This window comes from Plectropomus leopardus, chromosome 7, assembly GCF_008729295.1.
Source record: "Plectropomus leopardus isolate mb chromosome 7, YSFRI_Pleo_2.0, whole genome shotgun sequence".
Classification (NCBI taxonomy): Eukaryota; Metazoa; Chordata; class Actinopteri; order Perciformes; family Serranidae; genus Plectropomus; species Plectropomus leopardus.
This window is the reverse complement of record NC_056469.1, coordinates 346237-370595: the sequence shown is the minus strand read 5'-3', so window position 1 is coordinate 370595 and position 24359 is coordinate 346237. Positions and strand designations below refer to the sequence as shown.

Below are 24359 nucleotides of genomic sequence, written 5' to 3'. Positions count from 1 at the left end.
ACCTAACTCACTCAAATTATATGATAAAGAAATGGGAGTTGGTTCTACTTACTCAGAACCTTCTAGAGTATGTGGACACAGCTTTCACTTTGGTTATAGTGGGAACAGTTGGCTCGCGGCAGCAACCCCAGCTTGCCATGTTCCCTCAGTACCCCCCCACAGGACCTCCTGAGGAACGCGGTCATAAGCCTTCTCCAAGTCCGCAAAGCACAAGTAGACTGGATGGGCAAACTCCTACAACCCCTCCAGCAGCCTAGTAATGGCAAAGAGCTGATCCACTGTTCCACGTCCCTAGAACCAGCTTGCAATGCAGAGGGTCAGCCCTGCTTGCTGGTCATTTCTGAACCGCTCTTAGTATGCCCCCTCCCTTGAAACCACTTTGCCTTGGGAGACTCTACCAGATGATCACTAGGATTCATCAGATTTGGGTGGTTAAGAATGTTTGGTGCATCTGGAGCTGACTTCTCTTTTTTTCTCTTACCAGAAAATTAAGAGAAAACACTAAGAGAAATTTAAGAGAATGTTGCTGCTTGAGGCCCAATATGTGGCAGGCAGGGGCTAAAGAACTGACAGTGCTGCAGAGAGGGCAGCAGACACCACACAATTTTCACAGCAGTGTCATATTAAAGAACCACATAGTGAGCTTGTGAATGTTTGAGAACACAACCCACATTGCAGTGTTTCAATGAGAGGCTGAGGCTATTAGAAGGTGGAAAGTAGAAGGTAAAGATCATATTTTTTTTGGCTTTTGCCTTTATTTGAGACAGGACAGATATAGCATGAAAAGGGGAGAGAGTGATCCTGCTACATCTTCGGAGTTGTCAACCTCAGTTGCTTGAAAGGTTAAAGGAGTGTGTATTGCATTTTTAAGTATAAGGAATGCTAACCACAAGCTTCTTTTGTACCCATGCTTTGAAACCACTGTTCTTTTTATAGTTTTAGCAGCAATGTAGCAATGGTGCACACATTTTATAGAGGCAAAGGCTCTTGGGTGGAAGCTTACTTATTTTGGGACAGGAAACAATTGACATCTCCAACTGGTTTTTCTCAGCCTAACTGGCTCCCAGCCTGTGACTCCATTACAGTTAGTTAATACTTTTCACGCTGAGGGATAATGAAATGAAAAAAAAAGAACCCGACCATTTGTACCTTACTGTGTGTCCTTTTTTTTGCCTCCACGCCAACAATAGTCAGAGACATTATGTTTTCTGGTCATCCGTCCATTTGTCTGTCTGTACATCTGTGGGATCCATTCTTCTGAACATGATATCTCAAGAATGCCTTCAGCACACACATTCAATTTGATTCACCGATGAATTGATTAGATTTTGGTGGTGAAAGTGTTACCGGCGCCAGACCTAGGGGAAATCTGGACCGGCAGCAAAGGTTACACAGGCAAGGGTGCACTGTGTAGCCCATAAAACAAAAGTCTGTGGATTAATAAGAGAGAGGACCAAAAGTTAGCGTCTTGCTCCAGCCAACACTTGTTTAATACTGAGCTGCGCATGAGCAGAGCAAATATCTAGAGTCTCCCTAATGGATCCACAGTGGCGTTACAGTGCCATCTACTGACATATTGCAGTATTGACGCAATGTCAAAACTGTGTAAACCGAGTTAGATTAATTCACATATTCAACAAAAAAATTAGGGGGGTGTCTGTTTCAATAAAAAAAAATATACATGTAGCATTTTCAACCTACTACACTCTCCCCTGCTTTTAAGAGATGTCTCCGGACATCTAGAACCAAACTAACACGAAGTAGGTGTAGCTGTCACGAGTCTAGAAAGTCAGATAGTCAATGTACAGTAAATAAGAATTAGCAATTGCAGCATTTGTTCAACTGTCTGGTTTTTCAAGTCAGTGGGTAAATAGTCACAAGTCTAACATGTCCATACTGGTGTGGGGCAATAACAAGGTTCAGGGACAGCTGGGTAGAATGGCATGGGATAAGGGACACAAGCGAACATTAGGTTTGCTCCTGGCCTCCAGGGTTGATATGAAGGCTGTCCAAGGTGGTCATAAGTGAGCATTTCTCGAGGTTTCACTGCTCGGGTTGACCTCCTCACAGGTGGCACTTCTTTCCCTGATGACTCACTGACATGCTCATGATGGTCCACATGCTCCTCCGAACCTGCCTCCTCCCCAGTGTCCACTGCTGTTTCCTCCTGTAGGTCCCCAGTTGGTGCGGGAGCAGCCAATGCTGGTGAGGGAGCAGCCAGTGCTGGTGGTGGCACTAGGTCTTGCACTGTTACCAGGTCAGGTTCATGTGGCTGCTGGCTTTGGACTGTCTGTGTTACTCTCCCAGCTGGCTGGAACTCAGGAGCTACAGCACTGAGTTGACTGTGTGGTTCAGACTGAGGCACTGGGTGTCTGGCTCTCCTTATTTCATAAACAGGTATTTTCCTTAGACAGTACGTGTATTCCTCTTGTTCCTCAGACTGTTCCAACTCTTGCTCTACTGTCTCTCTGTCGTTCGTCTGGTTGTCTCCTCGCTTTTGTCTTTACCTGGGTGTACATGCAGTGTGCTGGTCTGAGTCCAAGGGCAAATCATTAACAGGCAGCAGCAGGTTTCGATGCAGGACACGGAGAGTTCGCTCTCCTGTTTCTGGCTGAACTCTGTACACAGGTCCATCTCCAATCCTTTCAATAACGCGATGAATTCTCTTTTCCCAGTAAGCACGAAGTTTTCCTGGGCCACCCCTCTCCGACAGATTTCTGACAAGCACCCGATCTCCAGGCTGCAGCACCATACCTTTAACACGCTGGTCATAGTGTTTCTTTCCTTTAGCTGAGCTTTTTCCACTGTTTTCTGAGGCGATTTTGTATGCCTCCTGCATACGAGAAGCCCATTTTTGTGCATACTCTTGTCTGGACTGGGATGTTTGGTCAGGTTTCAAGTCGAAAAGCAGATCAACAGGCAAACGCGGTGCTCTGCCATACAGGAGAAAGAATGGGGAGTAGCCTGTACTCTCATGTCTCGTATAGTTGTACGCATGGACAATGTGTGGTAGATGGTCTTTCCAATCTGTTTTTTTCTCCTCCTGCAGAGTGCGTAACATCTGTAGAAGTGTCCTGTTCAAACGCTCGACAGGATTCCCCTGGGGGTGATAGGGGGTGGTTCGAGAATGGGCAATTCCAGACAGCTGTTGAAGTCTTTGGAAAAGGCTGTTCTCAAACTCACGGCCCTGATCATGATGTAGCTTTTCAGGATACCCGAAGCGTGGAATGAAGTCTGAAAAGATTTTTTTGGCTGCTGTTCTGCCTGACTTGTTCTTGGTCGGGTATGCTTGTGCAAAGTAAAGTGATCTACTAGAACTAAAATGTACTCGTAACCACCTTTACTCAGTTCAAGATGGAGGTAGTCAACAGAAATGAGTTCGAAGGGGGCACTGGTCGTTATAGACCCCATCGGTGCTCTCTCTGGGATACATGGCTGTTTCTGTTTAAGACACTGGCACTGGCGAATTACATAGTCTTCAATTTCGCGTTGCATAAAGGGCCAATAGAACCTTTCTCTCGCTAAGTGAATGACTTTGTCTGCGCCAATATGCCCCATGTCATTGTGTAGGTGTTTTAGCACATTTGACTTCAGCTTACTCGGGAGGACCAACTGTTTCCGTTGTCCTGTCTGCCTGTACAATATTCCTTTGTCAAGTGTTAGTCTGTTCCATTCATGTATCAGTCTGCGTGTCTCTCGTCCCATTTGTCTTTTGTCTTTGTCATTAGGGCTCCATCCTCTTTTTTTTAGGTTTATCACCTCACAGATGGGAGCATCTTCCTTCTGGGCTGCTCTGACACTTTCTGTGGTGATAACTGGAATGCCATCAGGAGGTGTTTCATCTGCGCCAGGACGTAGCTGCAATGCAGCCACCCACGGCACATCACTGTCTCTCACTGCTTTGTCCCCCTGCCAGATGGCAGAGATAACATCTGGAGGCATTGTCTCAGTGTACTCTTTGAGGTGGTCATGAAGTTGGACTGGATATCGTGAGAGGGTGTCAGCATCTGTGTTTGACTTGCCTGGCCGATACCTGATGGTGAAATGGAAGTCGGCTAACTCGCCCACCCACCGATGCCCCACTGCATTTAACTTGGCCGTGCTCAGAACATAAGTCAGGGGATTATTATCCGTGTATACTGTGAAGGTGGGCGCGTAATAGAGATAGTCCCTAAATTTATCGCAGATTGCCCACTTGAGTGCAAGAAACTCCAGCTTGCCAGAATGGAGATGGTAATTCTTCTCGGCAGGCATGAGAGACCTGGAACCAAAAGCAATGACACAGAGTTTGTTTTCCTGCTGCTGATAGAGCACTGCACCAAGACCTTCATTTGATGCAACAGTGTGAAGAACAAAGGGCAGCTCAAAGTTTGGGTAGGCTAAGACAGGTGGACTGGTCAGCATGTCAACAAGGCGCAACACCACAGTGCTGTGTTCTGGTTTCCACTGAACAGGTGTTTTCAAGATTCAAGATTCAAGATTCAAAGTGTTTATTGTCATATGCACAGTATGGAAACATGTTTCCCTGTACAATGAAATTCTTACTTTGCTGTCCACAGAATGCCTAAAAAAAAAAGTTTAGCAAATATAAAAGAAATATGAAATAGAAATTTAAAAATTTAAAAATGTAAAAATGTACAATAGAAGAAATTTAGAAATTTACAATAGAAGTAGAAAGAACAGTGCAAATAAAACAGTACAGTGCAAATTTGAACAGTGCAATTGTGCATGTGCAAACGGAATAGTAAACTGTCTGGTACAGTTATGAGGTCGTGTGTGTGAGGTAGTTGCTGTGTGGACTCCTGTCAGCAGTTTAGGAGTCTGATTGCAGCGGGAAAGAAATAGTTCTTTAGTCTAGTGGTCCTGCATTTCACACTTCTGTACCTCCGGCCTGAGGATAGAAGTGTGAACAGACCGTGCTGGGGGTGGGTGGGGTCCTTCAGGATGAAGGCAGCTCTGCTGTGGACTCTACGGTGGTAGATGCTCTGCAGAGAGGGCAGTGGAGTCCTGATGATCTTCTCAGCAGTCTTCACCACTCTCTGCAGGCGTTTGCGGTCCACAGCAGTAGCACTGCCGTACCACACGGTGATGCAGCTGGTCAAGATGCTCTCAACGATGCAGCTGTAGAAGTTGCTGAGGATCTTTGGCGACATGCCAAATTTCCTCAGCCTTCTCAGGAAGTACAGCCGCTGTTGCGCCTTCTTAACCAGCTGTGTGGAGTTGAGTGTCCAGGTGAGGTCCTCGCTGTTGTGGACGCCCAGGTATTTAAAGCTGCTCACCCTCTCCACTTCAAGCTCCCGGATGAAGAGTGGCTGCTGAGGTCTCCTCTCCTTCCTCATGTCCACAATCATCTCCTTGGTCTTGTCTGTGTTGAGGGTGAGGTTGTTGTCCTCACACCATGACACCAGACTGGCCACCTCCCTCCTGTAGGCCGCTTCGTCACCGCTAGTGATGCGTCCTATCACTGCGGTGTTGTCTGCAAACTTCAGGATGATGTTTTCCTTATGGGAGGCGACGCAGTCATGAGTGAACAGGGTGTAAAGGATGGGACTGAGGACACATCCTTGTGGGGTGCCAATGTTTGTTGTAATGCTGGCTGAAGTCCTGTTACCGATTCTGACAGACTGGGGCCTGCCAGTCAGAAAGTCTAGGAGCCAGTCACAGAGGGCGGGGTGCAGACCAAGTGAGGACAGTTTGTGGGTGAGCTTGTGGGGGATGACTGTATTAAAGGCAGAGCTGTAGTCAACAAAGAGTATCCTGATGTAGGAGTCTTTGTTTTCCAGGTGGGAGAGGGAGTAGTGGAGGGCGGCAGAAATGGCGTCAGAGGTGGACCTGTTGGGCCGGTAGGCAAACTGCAGGGGGTCCAGGGTGTCCGGTAAGCTGTTCTGAATGTGGGCCAGCACCACTCTCTCAAAACACTTCATGATGATTGGAGTGAGTGCTACTGGCCTGTAGTCGTTCAGACAGGTGGGTGGGCTCTTTTTGGGGAGGGGGACGATGGTTGTGGTTTTGAAGCAAGAGGGAACAATGCTCTGACTGAGGGAAAGGTTGAAAATAGAGGTGAGAACATCAGCCAGCTCGTTGGCACATGCTCTGAGAGCCCTCCCAGGAATGCAGTCTGGTCCTGCTGCCTTGAGGGGGTTGATCTTCCTCAGAGCTCTGTGTACCTGGCCTGATGAGACGGTTGGTGGGGGTGGGGTGGGGGGTTGAGTGGACCCGGTGGACCCGGTGTGTGTGTGCCTCTCTGTGTGGTAGCTGGAGTTCTCAAAGCGGGTGTAGAAGAGGTTGAGGTCATCCAGCAGGTTGTCTGTGGAGCTCACGGAGCTGATGGTGGTCCTGTAGTCCGTGATGTGCTGCAGGCCTGGCCACATTCGCCCGGCATCAGCCGTGGAGTAGAGGCCATCCAGCTTCTCTCTGTACTGCCTCTTAGCCGCTGTGATGGCTTTTCTCAGTCCATACTTCCCAGCTTTGTACTCTGTCTCATTGCCTGATCTGAAAGCAAGAGAGCGAGCACGCAGCATGTGGCGTACCTGACTGTTAATCCAGGGCTTCTGATTGGGGAACTTTCGGACTTGTATGGTGGGTACAATGTTTTCAACACAAGTGCTGATGTACCCAGTCACATACTCAGCATAGTCCTGTATGCTGACAGAAGAGTCCTCTAAAGTGGCTGCAGTCCGAAACACATCCCAGTCTGTCCGAGCAAAACAGTCCTGCAGGATACTCTCAGACTCTTGGTTCCAGAGTTTTACCTGTTTATTAACAGGGTTCGTTTGTTTCAGTTTTTGTCTGTAGGCTGGATACAGGAACAGAGAGATGTGATCTGAGTGTCCGAAGTGGGGGCGGGGTGCAGCCCTGTAAGCACCATGTATATTACTGTAAACGTGATCCAGTGTGTTCTTCTCGCGGGTGGGAATGTCCACATGTTGGTAATATTTTGGCAATACAGTCCGTAAGTTGCACTGGTTAAAGTCGCCAGTGGCGATAAAAACAGCGTCAGGATGAGCCGTTTCTAACGCGCTGATGACGTCGTGGAATTTGCCGAGTGCTGCCGTGGGATTAGCTCGCGGGGGGATGTAAACCGCGGCCAGAAACACAGCAGTAAATTCCCTTGGTAGATAATAAGGGCGGCATTTTAGCAATAAAAACTCCGCGTCTGGCGAACAGTGCTTATGAACAGTCTGAATGTCTCCACACCACGAGTTGTTGATAAACACACACACACCTCCTCCTCTAGCCTTACCGGAGGCTGCAGTCCGGTCTCCTCTGTGTACGGAGTGAGTCTGCAGCTGAACGGCGCTTCCCGGGACTTTGTCTGAGAGCCAGGTCTCGGTGAAAATCACAGCGCAGCACTCTCTCACTTCACGCTGTGTTGTGATCCTGGCTCTTAGCTCGTCCAGTTTGTTTTCCAGGGACCGCACGTTAGCTAACAAGAGGCTGGTTAGCGGTGGTCGGCTAGCTCGGGCTTTTAGCCTAGCATGGAGCCCCCCCCTCTTGCCTCGCTTACGTCGTCGTCTCCGAAGCGCTCTTCTGGGGTCAGCTGGTTCACTCGAGGTCGGTGCGTCGGAGACTTCTCGGGGGTGGTGGTGGTGTCTGGGGGGGCGAACAATGAGTCGTAGCTCCGGTGGAATAAAGCCATTAGATTCAAAATGGGTGGGAGCTGGCCACTACTGGAGACCTTTGGCTTAGTGTTACTAGATCTAGCTGACGTGGCTCCCTGCCTTGACTCACTGGGGCTTTCTATGAGCTTAAACAGGGGTCTGGCTAGCCTAGAAAAGTCCTGTATGAAGGTTCTATAATAGCCCAAAAACCCAAGGAGAGCCCTAACTTCACCAACGTTCTTTGGCTCCCTATCTTTCAGATGGTGGACTGCCTCGAGATCTTTAGGATCTATCTGAACACCTTCACTGGTCACTAGGCGCCCTACATACCTGACCTGTCTTTTGAATAGTTCACACTTTTTGGGACGTAGCTTAACACCATGCTCTCGCAGGCAGTGAAGCACCCTCCTTAAGTCATCAACATGGTCTTGAAAGGTCTTTGAAAAACAGAACACGTCATCCAAGTATGGTGAGCAGCACTCATCCCTTAGACCATCAAGAACCCCCTCCATGCACCTTTGAAAAGCTGCCGGGGCGTTGGTAAGGCCAAATGGGAGGCGAATCCACTCATACAGCCCCCAGGGCGTGCTAAAGGCTGTCAGGAGTCTAGAACTCTCATGGACAAAGCCCTGGTGATAAGCACTGCCCTGGTCGAGTATCGAGAACCATGAGTAGCCCCCCAAGTTATCCAGCAAATCTTGGATGCGTGGAAGAGGGTGACGATCGGGGATGGTTTTGCGATTCAAGCCCCGAAAGTCAACACAAAGACGTAAACTCTTGTCTTTTTTTCTGACACAGACCACTGGAGACGAGTAGGGTGAGGTGGACTTCCTGATCCAGCCGTGGTCAAGCAGGTTCTGGACATATTCCTTTACCTCTTTGTATAAAGGCTTGGGAACTGAGTTGTACGATGTTTGTACGGTGTTTCGTCCTTCAGATGGAATTTTAGCTGCAGGTTTGGGATGCAACCAATGTCAGAATCATCCTTAGCAAACACATCTGACTCTTCATACAACATGTCTTGGACTAGCTCTTGTTCATCCTCTCCCAGATGTGACACATCAACAGGTGGATGCCATTTCTGTTTTGTTGTGTCTGATGCCTTGTGTTTATCGTTTGTAAGTCTGTGTTTGTCAGTGTTTAACTGAGCTGAACAGGTGTTTACAGTAGGAAGGGAAACTGACTCGGGGATAACTGGGGACAAGTTAACTGGTCTCACCTCAGTAACTTCCTCCAATGTACCCAACACTGTTCTCTTCGTGAGGTAGATGTCATGTCCCACTGGTTCCACAAAAGTTTCACAACTTTTGTGGAACCAGTGGGAACATCTACCAAAGCTGGAAACAGCTCTAATCCCTCAGGACAGTTATTCACGAGGTTTGGTTGAAAAAGCACTGTACCGCCCCTTGGCAAGTCCCTGACTCTGCACCTCACCTCACAAATCTGCCCTGCTGGAATATTAACACCTTTCTTGCCTGTTCTCACACTACACTCAGTGGATGTCTCATCAGGGGTCAAAATCTGGAGAGCAGAAACTAGGGCTTCCACTGCACTGTCACTGATACTTAAAGCTTCTTTGAGTAAAGCAGAAATATCAGCCTCACATCTCTGTTCTTGGTTTATTTTTATGATCTCAACAATGACGTTGCTGCCTAACAGGGGACAATTAAGATTGTCCTGACTGACTAACACTGGGACTTGGATAGTGACATGTCCATTGTTTTCGCTACAGATCTTGAGTTCAACATCTGCCCATCCATCAAAGGGAACGTCCGTGCCATTTGCAGCAGCAATGTCCAAGGGCTGATCAGAAAGAAGAGATTCAAGTGGCTGGATTTGGATGTTGGGGAGTGCTTTTTCCATCCACGCTCTTTCTACCATAGTCACTTGAGCACCTGAGTCAAGCAGCATTTGGAGGGGAACTCCATTCATAGCACATGAGACCATACACCGTTTTCCTATGAGTTGTGCTATTCGGTTTTTTTTGTGGTGGTTGACTTTGTGTGTTTGGTTTTACAGGGCGGGTAGTTTTTGAGTGAGTGGCGTGTACTAGGGGCACCTCAGCTGTCACGGTCACTGGCTGCCCCTCTCCAGTGGCCTCAGTCCGTTTCCCGGCTGTTTTCTTTGGAGACAGCCGATAGCGCGGTGTCCAGCTTGGCCACAGATAAAGCAGTGAGGGCAGCTCAACTTGCTTTGCTGAACACAGTCACTGCATCTGCCCCTGTTGTCAGTTGCTGGTGCCTGAGGACGGGCTGTGGGTGAGCAGGCGTCCCCAGGTGCCACACTGCCAGTAGGTTTCACCATCTGTGCCAGATGTTTGGTTAGGGAGGACACTTGTGCAGTCAGTTCGTTAATAGCGGCACGGTTAGCTTGTAGCTCTGTGTCAACATTAACTTGCTTAGCTAAGTCACGACTGTCAAGCTGGGCTGTGCTGACTGTCACTGGTCGGGGTTTACTTACTGAACCAAGTCGTTTTAGTCTTTCCACCTCCTCACTGGTAGACTTAGTGATTTGATCTAGGAGAAAGTTGTCGCTAACCTGCCAGTCAGTGAGAAGGGGTTTTAGGTCATGTCGGACATAGTTGTTTTTTTCATTTAACCCTTGGTAAAGCGTGTGAAGAAAGGTGCCCTGAACAAGCCTTTTATCATAGCTAAACTCTGCACCAGGCTGTTCAGACTCAAAAAAACAAACCATTATTCTGTACAGAAACTGCTGTGGACTCTCTTTTTCTTGCTGTTTGGCGTTACTTAACTCTTGGAAAAGTTCTGCACTGTTTTTATCCCTAATGTGTGCGCGGAGAAACCGCTTCAGCTCATCAACAGTTAAGTCACCTTTGTTTACCAACATTTCTCTGAATGCACCAGGTTTTATGATCTTAATCACTGTGCGAATTACTTCTGACTCAGTAAACCCTTCATGCATACCTTCATCAATTTGTTTACAAAGACAACTGTATGACATTTCAGAACCAACATCAGAGATTTGTCCACCATGTAGCTTAAACTCTCTGCATGGGAGAAGAGCTGCAACATCATTAAACCTCAGTACCTGATCTCCTATACTGGAAGAAAGACTGACCCTACCAGAAGGGACACCACCAGGAACTGCTGTGGGAGGTTTGGCAGCTGCTGAAGTGGCAGGGTTCCTCGCTGGCATAACACTGTCTCTGGCTGCAGGCTCTCGGCTCACGGTGGGTGGGCTAACATGCACATTTCTGCCCATCGGTGAATCTGGTGGTGAATCAATGTCTCTGTCCTTGTCCAGTGGATGTGTGGGAACATCTAGGGTGGGTGAAGCTGGAGATCTGGCTGGTGGGTCGGGGTCACGATGAGGTGGAGTGGAGCACCCCTGTTGAATGGTTGAAGAATCTCCCATCTCAAGAGGCACCGTCTGGACAGCTCCAACTGCTCCCGTGTCCATGGCTACCAGGTCACTCAGCATGTCATCAAGAAGAAGGAGCTGGGCCATACCCCCATCCTCCAGGGTTGCCAACTTCCCACTTCTGATGTAGTCGACGATCAGGTCATACAGTTCTGGTTCACTCAGGTCATCAACACAATCAGCTGCACTGCCATCGTCAATCGAACTTGCAACTTGCAAAGTCTGTGGATTAATAAGAGAGAGGACCAAAAGTTAGCGTCTTGCTCCAGCCAGTGCTCGTTTAACACTGAGCTGCGCATGAGCAGAGCAAATATCTAGAGTCTCCCTAATGGATCCACAGTGGCGTTACAGTGCCATCTACTGACATATTGCAGTATTGACGCGATGTCAAAACTGTATAAACCGAGTTAGATTAATTCACATATTCAACAAAAAAATTAGGGGGGTGTCTGTTTCAATAAAAAAATATACATGTAGCATTTTCAACCTACTACAAAAGGTGCCTGTTACCTGGTCTGTCTCATTCTTTTTTCAAATCTGGCACAACACCACTTGGACATGGGGATGAACTAATTAGATTTTGGTGGTCATTGGTCAAAGGCCAAGGTTCCTGTGACCTTGCATCCATCTCATTCTTGCAAATGCTTTATCTTATTAACACCTTATGGCGATTTCTTCAAATTTAGCTCAAACATCCACTTTGACTCAGAGATTCACTAATGAGATTTTGGTGGTCACAGGTCAAAGATGAAGGTCACGGTGACCTTGTCTGTCTCATTCTTGGCAATGGGACATCTCAACCCCACACTGATGGAATTTCTTCTAATCTTACATGAACATTCACTTGGACTCAACGATTCCCTAATTAGAATTTGGTGGTTGAAGGTCAAAGGTCGCTGTGACCTCTTCAAATGTATTTTTGGCCAAAACTCAGAATTCATACACTCAAATTTCACTTTCACACAATTGTCTCATAATTTATAATGATGACATTCTGACATTTTACATCCAAGAGGTCAAAGGTCAACTAAGACATCATAATGTTGTGCACAAACACTTTTCTGGCCATTACTCAATGTCATAAGTCAGGAACAGAAGGAGAGACATTTGGTCAGATACTGAATTGGTGACTCTGATCTTGAAACTGTGCTGATTGTAGATGTGCGTGAAACACCCATGTTTTCACAGACATGGATGTAAACTCTAAGTGCAACTTGACTGGTGCACGGAGGCATATAACTGCATGGCAATATTTCTCTTTTTTTGTGTTGAATGTTGTTTTCATTCTGCTGGCTTTATCAGTGGATCCCAGGCACTAATGCTGTTATTAACCAATTTATGTCCTTATACTATATTTAGTATGTTAAGTAAAAGCCCTATAGATATTTTTCTGTTAGAGATAGAACCCTGAAATTTTCTGTGTTAAGTGTCACGATACGTGGCTACACGTCAAAATCAATTTTTGAAAAAAAAAAATTTCAAAAAATTTTCGGTATCTGAAATTTATCATGCCTTAATTGATAGACAAAGTTGAAAGACAAAAAAAAATCACAAAAATAACTTAAGCACTAATTTTATATGCTTAATATTATACATACACTGGAACAAATTACAGATTATTGAAATTGAAGTTGTTCTAAGTCCAATGGTACCAAAATGTGAAATAGGTCCTTATAGTTTTTGAGATACAGCCATTTCTGTAACATACTATTTTCAGTAGTCAGTCACATAGGGTTAGTCATTTTGTCACTTTTCCTATAAACCCTGGTGGAAATAAAGGTTCACATAATAGCATGTTCAAAAAAATTCATGCACTTAACAACCAGATAGACTGAAGTAGGAATAAATTATAAAATAGATTTTCCAATGTGTTGTTAGGGAGAAATTATGAGAAATATGGTTCTGTTACCATGGATTCCCATGTATCCTTATGGGGTTTATGATAAGAATACATGGGACCTTTGTTTGAAAACACATCCAAAACAATATGTTAGGAGTATCAGATCTGCGAGATGCGAGAATTTTTCATACTCGCATTGTCCAGACTCTTATAATACAGATTTAAAAAGAAAAATGCTAATTCATTAATGATAATTAAGTGTGACATTGTGCATGGTATAGAGGCATTTCATATTGTATTTCTATGGGGTTTTAAATGGGAATAAAATATCTGTTTTGACTGACAGTCTTTCACCCCTACTTAATATCACTCTCTCACACACACACACACAAACACACACACGCGCGCGCGCGCACACACACACACACACAAAGAATGAAACCCAAAGTCAGATGCTTGTTGACAAACATCTTTGGTCTTTGAAATGCAGCTGCAACAGCCTGAAGAGGACATATCGTGTTAAAGCCTGTTCATTAAAAATACTTAGCAAGTAATGGAAAATATCTTTCAATTTTTATCTTCAGGGCTATTGAGGTTCAAAAATACACCTACGCCAGGGTTCCAGGGTGCCAGGGTGCCAGGACACAATAGTTTGAAGTTGCCTTTGATCAAGTCAAGTCAAGTCAATTTTATTTATTGAGCCCATTATCACAAAACATGGTTTGCCTCAGAGGGCTTTACAGTGTACGACATCCCTCTGCCCTTAGACCCTCACATCACCCAAGGAAAAACTCCCGAAAAAGAACCCCTGTAACGGGGAAAAAAAAGGAAGAAACCTCAGGATGAGCGGCAGAGGATGATGAGGGATCCCTCTTCCAGGACGGACAGACGTGCAATAGATGTCGTAAATAACAAATGAAATACAACTGTGGCAAAAAGGAAAGACAAAGAGAGAGGGGGGAGGGGGAAAGAGGGGGAGAGATGCACAGCAATAGTGGAAACAGACGCATGTCATATTACAATAACGATAGGTGTGAAATTATCAAACGCACTCTATGATGATATTGTGGGTGCTGATAAGAGTCTCATGCATATATTGATAGGGAGGTATCCAAAGGCATGATAATGGCATCGGCGCAACCAGGACCAAGACCACGATAAGGGCGAGCAGGGGATACAGTATCAGTGCGGCCACAGCATTAGCACATCGAAAGGCAGGGTCACAGCGCCAGCACAGATATCACCACGATCAGGCACAGCCAGGGCTGCGGCCAGGATCCGGGAAAGCTAGGGGGCGGAAAGAAAAAAAAGGAGAGGGGGCAAGGTTGAAACGGCCCAACCCCCCCCCCCCCGCATCCTTCCATGCATTATAAACTTTATCAAAGAGAAAGGTCTTAAGTCTACCCTGAAATGTGGAAACGGTGGCTGTCTCCCTAACCGTAACTGGAAGATGGTTCCATAGGAGAGGAGCATGGTAGCTGAAGGCTCTGGTTCCTATCCTGCATTTGGAAACTTTGGGAACCACAAGTAATCCTGCATTTTCACAGCGCAGTGATCTTGAGGGTTGGTAAGGAACTATGAGCTGCGACAGATAGGATGGAGCCTGACCATTTAGAGCTTTATAAGTAAGGAGAAAGATTTTTTATTCAATCCTGGATTTTACAGGGAGCCAGTGCAACAAAGCTAAAACAGGAGAAATATGGTCCCTTTTCTTGGTTCCTGTTAGAACACGTGCAGCAGCGTTCTGCACCAGTTGGAGAGACCTAGGGGATTTGTTGGGGCAACGGAATAAAAGGGAATTACAGCAATCCAGCCTAGAGGTGACAAATGCATGTACTAATTTTTTAGCATCTGTCTAGGATAGGATATGTCTAATTTTTGCGATGTTACGCAAGTGAAAGAAAGCAGTCCTTGAAGTTTGTTTTATATGGCAAAAGATAAATCCTGATCAAATAAAACTGTGAGGTACCTTACAGATGTGCTAGAGGCCAAGGTAATGCCATCTTGAGAAATTACATTGTTAGAAAGGGAGTTTCTGAGGTGTTTGGGGCCAAGAACAGTAACTTCAATTTTGTCTGTTTTCAACATCAAGAAATTACAGCTCATCCAGGCTTTTACGTCCTTAAGACATGTTTGAAGTCTAGATAGCTGATCAGTTTGATCTGGTTTCATAGAGAAATACAATTGCGTATCGTCAGGATAACATTGAAAATTTATAGTGTTTTCTAATAATGTTGCCTAGAGGAAGCATATATAAAGTGAAAAGGATTGGTCCAAGCACAGAACCCTGTGGCACTCTGAAGCAGACCTTAGTATGCGCGGAGAATTGATCATTGATGTGAACAAATTGGGAACGATCTGATAAGTAAGATTTAAACCAGGTTAGTGCTGTTCCTTTAAGGCCAATAACTGTTCCATTCTATGCAGCAAGATTTGATGCTCAACAACAACTATCTCCTTCTCTGACCTGACAAAAGAGTGCCTGTATCTGTTGCTTTTCACAGAGGGAAATCTAAACCGGGAACCAGAAGGAAGTAACTGAAATTCTAAGCACAGGGGATGAGCACTGACTGACAGGATGAATTTTGCCTTTTGCAGAACATGTCTATGGTACAGGTGAGCGAGGCTGCTTTGCTGCACACTAATGATTTTACCACTGACCTTCAAAATTTTGGAGAGCGCAGCTTTGGCCTAGACATTCAGATTTCCATACCAGCAGATCACAGAAAATGTTTAAATACACTCACTGTAGGATTTATAAAACATGGTCATGATAATAATAAAAATAAAAACAATACATAAAAAAAAATAATAACAGTACATTTCATTTATAAGCGCCTGTCTCAACACTCAATGACACTTTACAAAGATAAAACAAATACAATAAAACAACTGATAAAAGCTACACACAGTATAAATTGGAACAATGCAATTACAGAGAGTATGCATGTATGTATGATGGGAGTGAGTTCCAGAGTTGGGGAGCAGAGTGGCTGAAAGCTCTGCTCTCCATGGTGCTGAGGCGGGCGGGGGGGCACATTGATGTGAATGGAGGAGGAGGATCTTAGGAAGCGGGATGAGATGACGATGTGGAAGAGATCTGACAGATGAGGAGGGGCGAGTTTGTGGATGGCCTTGAATGTGTACAGGAGGATTTTGAATTCTATTCTGACTTAAACCGGGTGCCAGTGGAGTTGCTGTAGGACGGGGTTGATGCAGTGAAATAAGGGGGTTTTTAGTGATGATGCAAGCAGCTAAATTCTGGACCAGTTCAAGCTTATGGATGGATTTGTGAGGGAGACCGAAGAGGAGATAATTACAGTAATGGATACGGGAGGTGATGAGGCTGTGTACAAGGATTGAAGTAGTATGGGGGGGGCAGAGACATTTAGTAGTTTATCTTTAGTAGATGGAAATATGCAGACCAGGTGATATTATTGATGTGGGATTGAAATCCCACAATCCAACTGACAGACCTGGGTCTACCTCATTCCATCTGCCTCTGGATCCAGGATTTCCTGTCGGATCTCTCTCAGAGGGTGAGAGTAGGCCCCCACATCTCCTTCGCCAGCTGAACAGCAGTAGAGAAGCAACCGCTTCAGAGGGTTGTCGCCACCGCCCAGAACTTCCTGCTGCCTCACTAAAGCCCAGAGCATACTCAAAGATCTATCCCACCCCGGACATACGCTGTTTGAACTGCTGCCCTCAGGCAGACATTACAGAGTTACGAAAACACGAACAAACAGATTGAAACACAGTTTTTACCCTAGAGACATAATTGCACTTAACACCGACCAGATTTGAAATGTGGATTTGAATCGTGCAGTGTGTTCCTGCAAGCTGTGAAAAAGTCTTGTATGCTTGTGTTTTTCTTTTTCTTCTTTACTTTTATTATAGTTTGGTAGTTAGTTTTAGAGTAACTCTTATTTTTTTATTTATTTGTTTATGAAGCTTGCACTTAAATGTTTTTTGCACTTGATGGGGATTGCAACTTTGTTGTATGTGTACAATGACAAAAAAGATATTCTATTCTTTATTGTGTTGCGGGACTATTCAGTTCTTTATCATCCAATGCTCCAGTCTTAATCCTTAGCAATTTTAACCACTGCTACTTTGAGAGACTTTCATCATTATGTAGCCAGTCTGGCCTGACACGCTATGCTGCTATACCCTCTGCGTTGTGTTTAGATGCAGTGTGAAGGAAGGAGATGGGACCCAATATGTCTTGCCAGCCAGAAGGATTTTTAATTCTGTATAAAGACAGAATTATCAGTACAGCAACTTCACAAGCTCCGGTTTCTCTCATGCATACCTCTCCTCAGCCACCAGTCTGTGAGAGAGGATGGTGTCGAAAGCAGAGCTAAAGTCTATAAATAGCAGCCTAGCAAAGCTCCTCTGCTGCTCTAGGTGTGTCAGGGTAGTGTGGCTATTGTGGCTATGGTGTCCTCTGTGGACCTGTTAGCTCAATATGCAAACTGGTTTGTGTCAAACACAGATGGGGGGCTTGAGATGATGTGAGTTCGGACAAGTTTCTCAAAGTACTTCAGGAGTTCCACAGGAGTAAGTTTCACTAGATGGTAGTCATTCAGGCAGGATGTGATGGTGGACTGGGATAGGGACTGGTTAAAGATCTTGGTAAACATGTAAGCTGGTCAGCGCAGTCCTTCAGCACCCGTCCAGAAATGCCATCAGGTCCCACAGCTTTCCTCAGGTTTACCGCCGTTAATGTGTGCCTCACCTCATTCTCCTCCACTATGAGGATGGATGCCCTTCCACATCATTAATCTCATTAAAAACACTGATTGTTTTTCCATCAACCTGTCTGTCTGTTTGCTCATGGGACCTCCCTCATCCACGGTACCCCTAACCACCACAAGATCATCAGTGACCAAGGAAGAAATATATTGTATTTTTTTCCCTTGCTTGCTGCTCTCAGTAACTGAAGAACACCGCTGTTAGTGACCATTAGGCCAGCGTCTCCCTCCTCTTTGTCCTCCTGCGCCCGGTTGTGTGCGACAGGCAGGACGAGAGGAGATGCTGCTCGTGGTGTGAATTCAGGTGTAGTGAGTTTCCAGCTCGGTTATGTTGAAAGAATAAACTGACATTTGATGTTTGTTCCAACTTCCAACAAGCAGGGGTCGTTACAGAGTAAGAAGGTCCACACCTTATTAATCTCACGGCTGCTGTATCCAGTGTGAAAAGGTACACAGAAAATAAAAACAAAACACACTGAAATAAAAACAAAACCAAATAACAGAATATGCAGCTGATATGACATGCTGCCGGTCGCTGCACGAGCATGCGCTCATAACTTCAGTGTTATGCTGCAGGAGGAAAGGCTGGTCTGTTGTGCTGTCTCTCTGTAATGTAACTTGGGTGCATGAATTAACCAAAACTAAGGAAAAAACCATCAAATAGAGGGAAAGAAAGCATGAAAATGAGAAAATGAAATGTATCTGAAGGCCACACAGTAACATCTCATATTCTCCATTTGGTGATTAGTATTTATTTATTTTCTCGCCTTTGCACCTCCTCCTCCTAAGTCCTTGGGCCTCTAAAGCTTTTTGCATTTTAACTGCTACTGTAGACAAGAAATCTGTAAAACTGGGACACCTTGAACTCTAAACCAGGTGAATAATGACTATTTCTTATATGAATTTATCAACCATGCAGGTTTAATATTTGCACGCAGGACAAATAAACTTATGTACAGTAGGCCACAGAATGAGTAAGAAAAAAAGGAAAAGAAAGAAGAAATGAAAAACTTTTTTTGACTTATACTGAGCAATTTGTATTTCAGTGAGTCCAGCTACCATCATACATCTATGATCCATTCTCACTCTGTTTGCTCTGCTCTCCCCCACTATACTTTTAACTCTTTCTGTGATTGTCCCTGGTAACTAAGCTACTTTTTGCTTCCACAATGTAATTCTTCACCTTGGCTGGACATGTACATGACCATTATGAAACACTGCACCAGTAATCATGATCATTAGTGATGATGAAAAAAGATCATGATTGTTGATAATTCAGGGATCAATGACTGAATTAACATGTGTGACCTCAACAGAGGATGCCTCTTTATGTCTCAATACTTGCATTTATTTTGTTTTGTTGTTGCAGACACCTGATGTCATACTTTTCACCTTCAGCTTTGTGAAGTTTTCCAGCCTGTTCTTATTCTGAATTCCTAAAGTGCTTTTGGTGTAAGTGTGTGATGTCAAAAGGCAATAGTTTTGCATGTGCATGAAATGCTGCTGGACGCTGTAAATTGAGAAGGCAGTCGGACAGAACCATTTGGGTTGTTATATTATGCCAGCAGACAGCTGGACACCTGGACAAAATCTGCCACATCCACGATATGTACATGGGAGGCGTCACTTGGGGCCTGTCACGTGCATATGAAACGATGTCGATAACGATGTGATGAGGAGCGTGAAGGCGCCCATGAGGAAGGTGGGAGGGATGGTGGATGGGCCTCACAAACCCTGGACTTTCGGGGTCATTACCTGCATTGACTATGACTCATGTGTTCATGTCACAGCCTGAAGATAGCAACAGCAGACATTTAGTAAGCCTCAGCCTCTCATAATAACCCATTCTTTCTGCCCTTATAGTGACTCTCATACTGCCCCATGATCATAGCCTTTATGAATAAGTCATGAGTGACTGGCCAGCTATGTCTCCTCTGCTCTCTCTTTCCCTCTGTAACATAAAAATGTTAGATGTGCTTGCATTTGTTTTAAGCATGCATGGGAGACTAGTATATCCATATGATTACTGCATACAGGAACCAGGCTAATGTGTTCTTGCTGCAGTACACACTGTGCCATACATTAGTCATGGTTTACCTCTGACATGCTTTAGTTTAAACGATGTCAGCAGCACAGCCTTGCACTCTTGGTTGATAGCAGTGGGCAGCTTTGGCAGCTAATTCTTATATACTGTAGTTCCACTGATTTACCTTTTGCATGATATGGCCTTTTTCTGTATATCAGTGTACCCCGATTTAAAAATCAAAGAAAAGAAGCTTAAATTGAACATAATTTTGAATATTGCAGAAGTGACTTAAGGAAGTCCACTGAGGTAAGAGAATGGGTACTTATCAAATTTTTAAATTTTCTTTCTAGAGACGGAGCAAAATCTATTTTTAAAAAATCACTGAATTTATTGACAGTTTCTTCAGTCACTAGAGATTTGCCATCTTGAAATTTAGTTTGAAGGGATGATTTCTTCCTGTTCAAGAGTTGATAAAGAATGTTTCATTATTTTTGATACCATCAGAGGCTGCTAAAAAATTCTCATAGTAACAGGGCAGTTCACACCAGCAATACATTTTTTAAATATCCCATTTCTTTCTTTGTAGTTCCAATTAAGACTTCCCCTACCTGAAAAACAAAAGCATTGGTTATTTGCTTATTTTAAGTTTTCACAACAGCAATGACTTGCTGCCATGTAAGTAATAATTGTCTTCCCTCAGAAACAAAGGAGCAACTGTATGACATTGTTGTAGGCTGCACAATGTCTGCACAGTGGAGAATGATTGGACATGCAAAGACAGTGGCTTTGTAGACTGATTCAGATCCTAATGGAGGAGGTTAATTAAACTATTTTTGTAATTCTTGTGGACATCTAATTTGAACAGTGTTGGATTTAGAATAGAGGCTTTAAAGAAGTTATTTATTCTTGTTAACAATTTATAAAAGCCAGTAAAGAACCCGGGCTTGTGACTGTCACAGTATTACTCTTATTTTCTTTTTTCCAGTGTGAATTACATGAAATGGAAAGCATATATTAAAACTTGAGATACTGTTCTTATAAAAAGATTAAAGGAGATGAGACAAAGCAAGGTAACAGAGTGGACAGGTAACAGACTCATGCTGGAGAGAACGGAAGCAATGTTGTGATGCGCTGGTGTTGATGTTGCAGTGTTTTTGCTCTTCCAACAGTACAGGTGTTGTTGAGAACCAACAACCGCTCACTGCTGGTCTACATCAACAGGCAGGGCAGTCTGCTGCCCTGTTGAGGATGGTGGAGAGCCTGTGGTTGTGGGACTCACAGCACCGTTTGTCTGACGGTGCTGTGAGTCAATTGACAATTGAGGGCTTCACCCTGAGGTGTTGAGTCAGATCTGGACTCACTTCAGGAAAGCAGAAGTAGATGTATTTGCCAGCCGACCCCCCTGGGGGTGGATGCATTTGCACTTGTGCCATGGCCATGAGTGTAATCCCTCCTCTGTTGGAGAGAGGGAGTCAGGAGCAGTCGTAAGTCATTCTGGTATTCTCGGGTTGCTGCTCTGCACTTTGCATGCAGAAATGACTCAAATTGTACAACCCAGCCCTGGACAATCCATCAGTTCTGGGGGGCTCTGTCTCAGGAGCCTGGTTCCATGGGCACATTACCCACTCTGGATCAACCTTTCCAGGCTTTGATTGTCTGTGCAGGCTTTGCAGACCATCCAGGCAGTGAGAACAGGGTCCATCACTGCCTCATACAATGCAAAGTGGTTGGGGTTCCAATGCTGATACAACAGACTAGATCCCTTGTCCTCAGTTCTCAAAGTTTTTGCAGTGTGAGGTGGATACAGGGCTGTCCCATGCCACTATTAAAGTATATGTGGCAGCCGTCTTTTCGTGCCACACGGGTTTTGGTGACAGATCTGTCTTTGTCCACACCATCATGCTTGGGTAATGTGTGCCTCCTCCTCGTGATGGGACTTGCTATTAGTGTTCGAGGCCTCTGAGGGTGTTGTCATTCAAGACAGCTTTGCTGTCTAGAACCTATTTGCAGACTGAATTTTTTTCCTCCGTTAAAAACTGGAAATCTTATCCCATAAAAACAGAAATTTAAATCAATAACTCTATATCTGCTGCCAGCGCCCTATAAAATATATATTAAAAAAAATAGACAATGCTTCTTTCCACCAAACTGTTTTTAGAAAATCAGCACTCAGCTTTCTTCCCTTCCCTCCCCTCTTCTGTGAGGGGACATTAGGGGAGATGTTAGTGAGTGCAGATTGTTGACAGAATGAAAAACATGAATATATTTGGAGTGACAAGCATTCCTTTTCAACAAATGGTGCCTCAGGGTCAGTTTGTTTGGTTAATCCGGACAGCATAACAGATTTCAAAGCAAACAGAGAGGAAGACATGGATCACGGAAACGAGAGCGAAGAGGAGTGAGAACAAAAGCCAATCATACATTACAAAAATGGACGTGAAAGAGTTATATATACTTTCATTTTATTTTTCATGCTTTTGATTTTATTATCAGAACAAAATATGGTTTTACAGAATCAAACAATTAGCATAAAATCATGCCAGTTCAAAAGGGCAAATATATAAAACACCTTGAGCTTTACGTCTGATTTAGGATCACTGTCCTCTGTGGGTACCTTGATAATTAGAAAGCAATGTTTCAATAAATAGTAAACAATACAGATATACAGATCAGCAAAGCACACGTGAATTTAGTACTATGTCTATTTTGTGTATGTATTTTGACTATTTCAAGAATAACAGAAGACCAGAGTCAAATTCCCTCAATGTGCACACGTGTACCAAATAACACGTGTATGAAGATGACTCTGGTTCTCATGCTTTTAGATCAGTTATAAGACCTTAACCTTGGGTGTCCCGGTTGTGGCTGGTGTTAATTGTCCTGCAGCAGGACAGTTCAATTATTTCTTTCTTTGCTCATGTTTGTCCTAAAAGCTATCCCAATGGACCAAAGAGCTGCATCCTGTGAGAACCCCTTATTAATGACTTAACTACAACTTTAATAATAACCTCAGATGACTGTCTTATTGGCCATCAGCAAAAGGTAATGAGGAACCACTGATCCTATTTTGATTAAACTGCAGTGATGATTTAGTTCCCTTTATTATTGACTTATTAGCTCATGAAACTGCAGATGGCATATTAGAAAGTGACAGACTCCTGAACATTCATCAGTGACATCAGTGACTTGACTGTCAGTGATATCAGCCAGACCTATTATTAACAACACAAATCAGATCTATCTATCTATATCATCATCAAAATCATCAGTGAATGACTTATAAACCATTACTGAAGCCATTAGGAACACATTAGAAATCTGTTAAAGGTGTTAAAAGTGATTTTATGTGAGTATCATGGGTCTGAAGGCTTTTTCATGTTGTTTGAACCCCCAGCCAAAGGCAAATTTCTGTCTCTGTAATAGACATGATTTTTGAATCTTGAGCACGTCAGTGGACAGTTAAAGTCCTGTGTTCTCTTATTGAAGTAAGAGTTATACCCAAGAGGAAGAATAATACATATTTTTTTAATGTGTCATAGCTTTGGTTTTTTGTCAGCTTAGAATTCTTTACACATATTCAATGAAACCATTTCATATAAAATATATTTGTATACAACAGTAATCATCCGCGCTGTATGTAGCTGACAATGTACAACAATGTGACAGCAGCCTGACACACCAATTTTAGCAAACATTAACTGTGGGCCCCATAGTTCATTCATAAATCAGCCACAGCCCAGTTAGCATCTTATAGTATACATCTGCATATTTCAGTCCTTGCTGTGTTAACAGTACACTGTGTGTGCTTGGCCTGTCAGTTTTATCCAACAGCTAAGATTTACATTGTGTCTTAATGCTAAAGGAGCATTTCCTATCTTTTTTTTTTTTAACTCTAAAGATATCAATAATACGTTTGAAAATCCCTTTTCACATGTCTGTCTGGTAAAGGGATGACTTTTGTGATTTCAGTTGGACTTACAATACAATATCACACCATCAATAGAGTGATTTTAGGATAGCCAAGCGTGCCTACCAGATTCGTTAAACCATTTAAATTCTTAAAGCTCCTGTTCACTCAGAACCTCTTTCCTCTCAGAATGACCCTTGTTTGATTACACTGACAAAATGCCATTTTGGCATTCAGCTTATCATCCCAAATTATGTGCTTCAGGGTGATTAGATCAGCTCAGTCACAGGTCCCTCTTTAGCTTGAGTCTCTTGTCTCTGATGTGCTGGAGGAGAATCTTCCCTCTGTGCTCAACTGTGTGGAGGAGAGGCCTGAGGCCGCTGGCCCCACCTTGGCTGTCCCAGAATTCCCTGTCGGTGTAAAGGGAGCGTAGAAGAAGACTCTCCAGACAGCCCGACTGGAGCACTGACACTGCTCTCTCTGGAAACCTGACAACAAAAAGCAGTATGCTTGATGAGTTACAGCTTCAACCCAAAGAAGACTACAAGTGTGCAATCTCCGTTTAAAAATATCTGCATATGAATGTAGAATCAATAGGCAATGGGTCAAGATTTTGGTATCCAAAGAGTTCTAGTTTCTGTTTGTAGTCTAAGTAGCACTTTTTTTAATGTATTTTTTTTAAACGTACATTCATACACAGATGTCTCTTTGTAATGATCAGTAAACAATCAGCTGCACACCTAAGAGGACGTTTGGCTCAAACATCAGCTGGATACATCAGGGCCCCCAAAATATAGGCTATTGCCCCCAGAGGCTTATTGTTGTTTTTACACAGATACCTGACAAATGT

The 24359-nt window shown here is 44.2% G+C and overlaps 1 protein-coding gene across 1 annotated transcript in view; it reads right to left on the bottom strand.

Moving 5' to 3' along the window:
- Positions 1 to 23235: 23235 nt before the first annotated feature.
- The window catches only part of gask1a (golgi associated kinase 1A), a 35251-nt gene continuing 34127 nt past the window's right edge, over positions 23236 to 24359 (bottom strand). Inside the window, exon 5 of the mRNA XM_042489140.1 lies at positions 23236 to 23997. Coding sequence (XP_042345074.1) covers positions 23793 to 23997 — 205 coding nt within the window. The 3' untranslated portion in view covers positions 23236 to 23792. The remainder of the gene's footprint in view (positions 23998 to 24359) is intronic.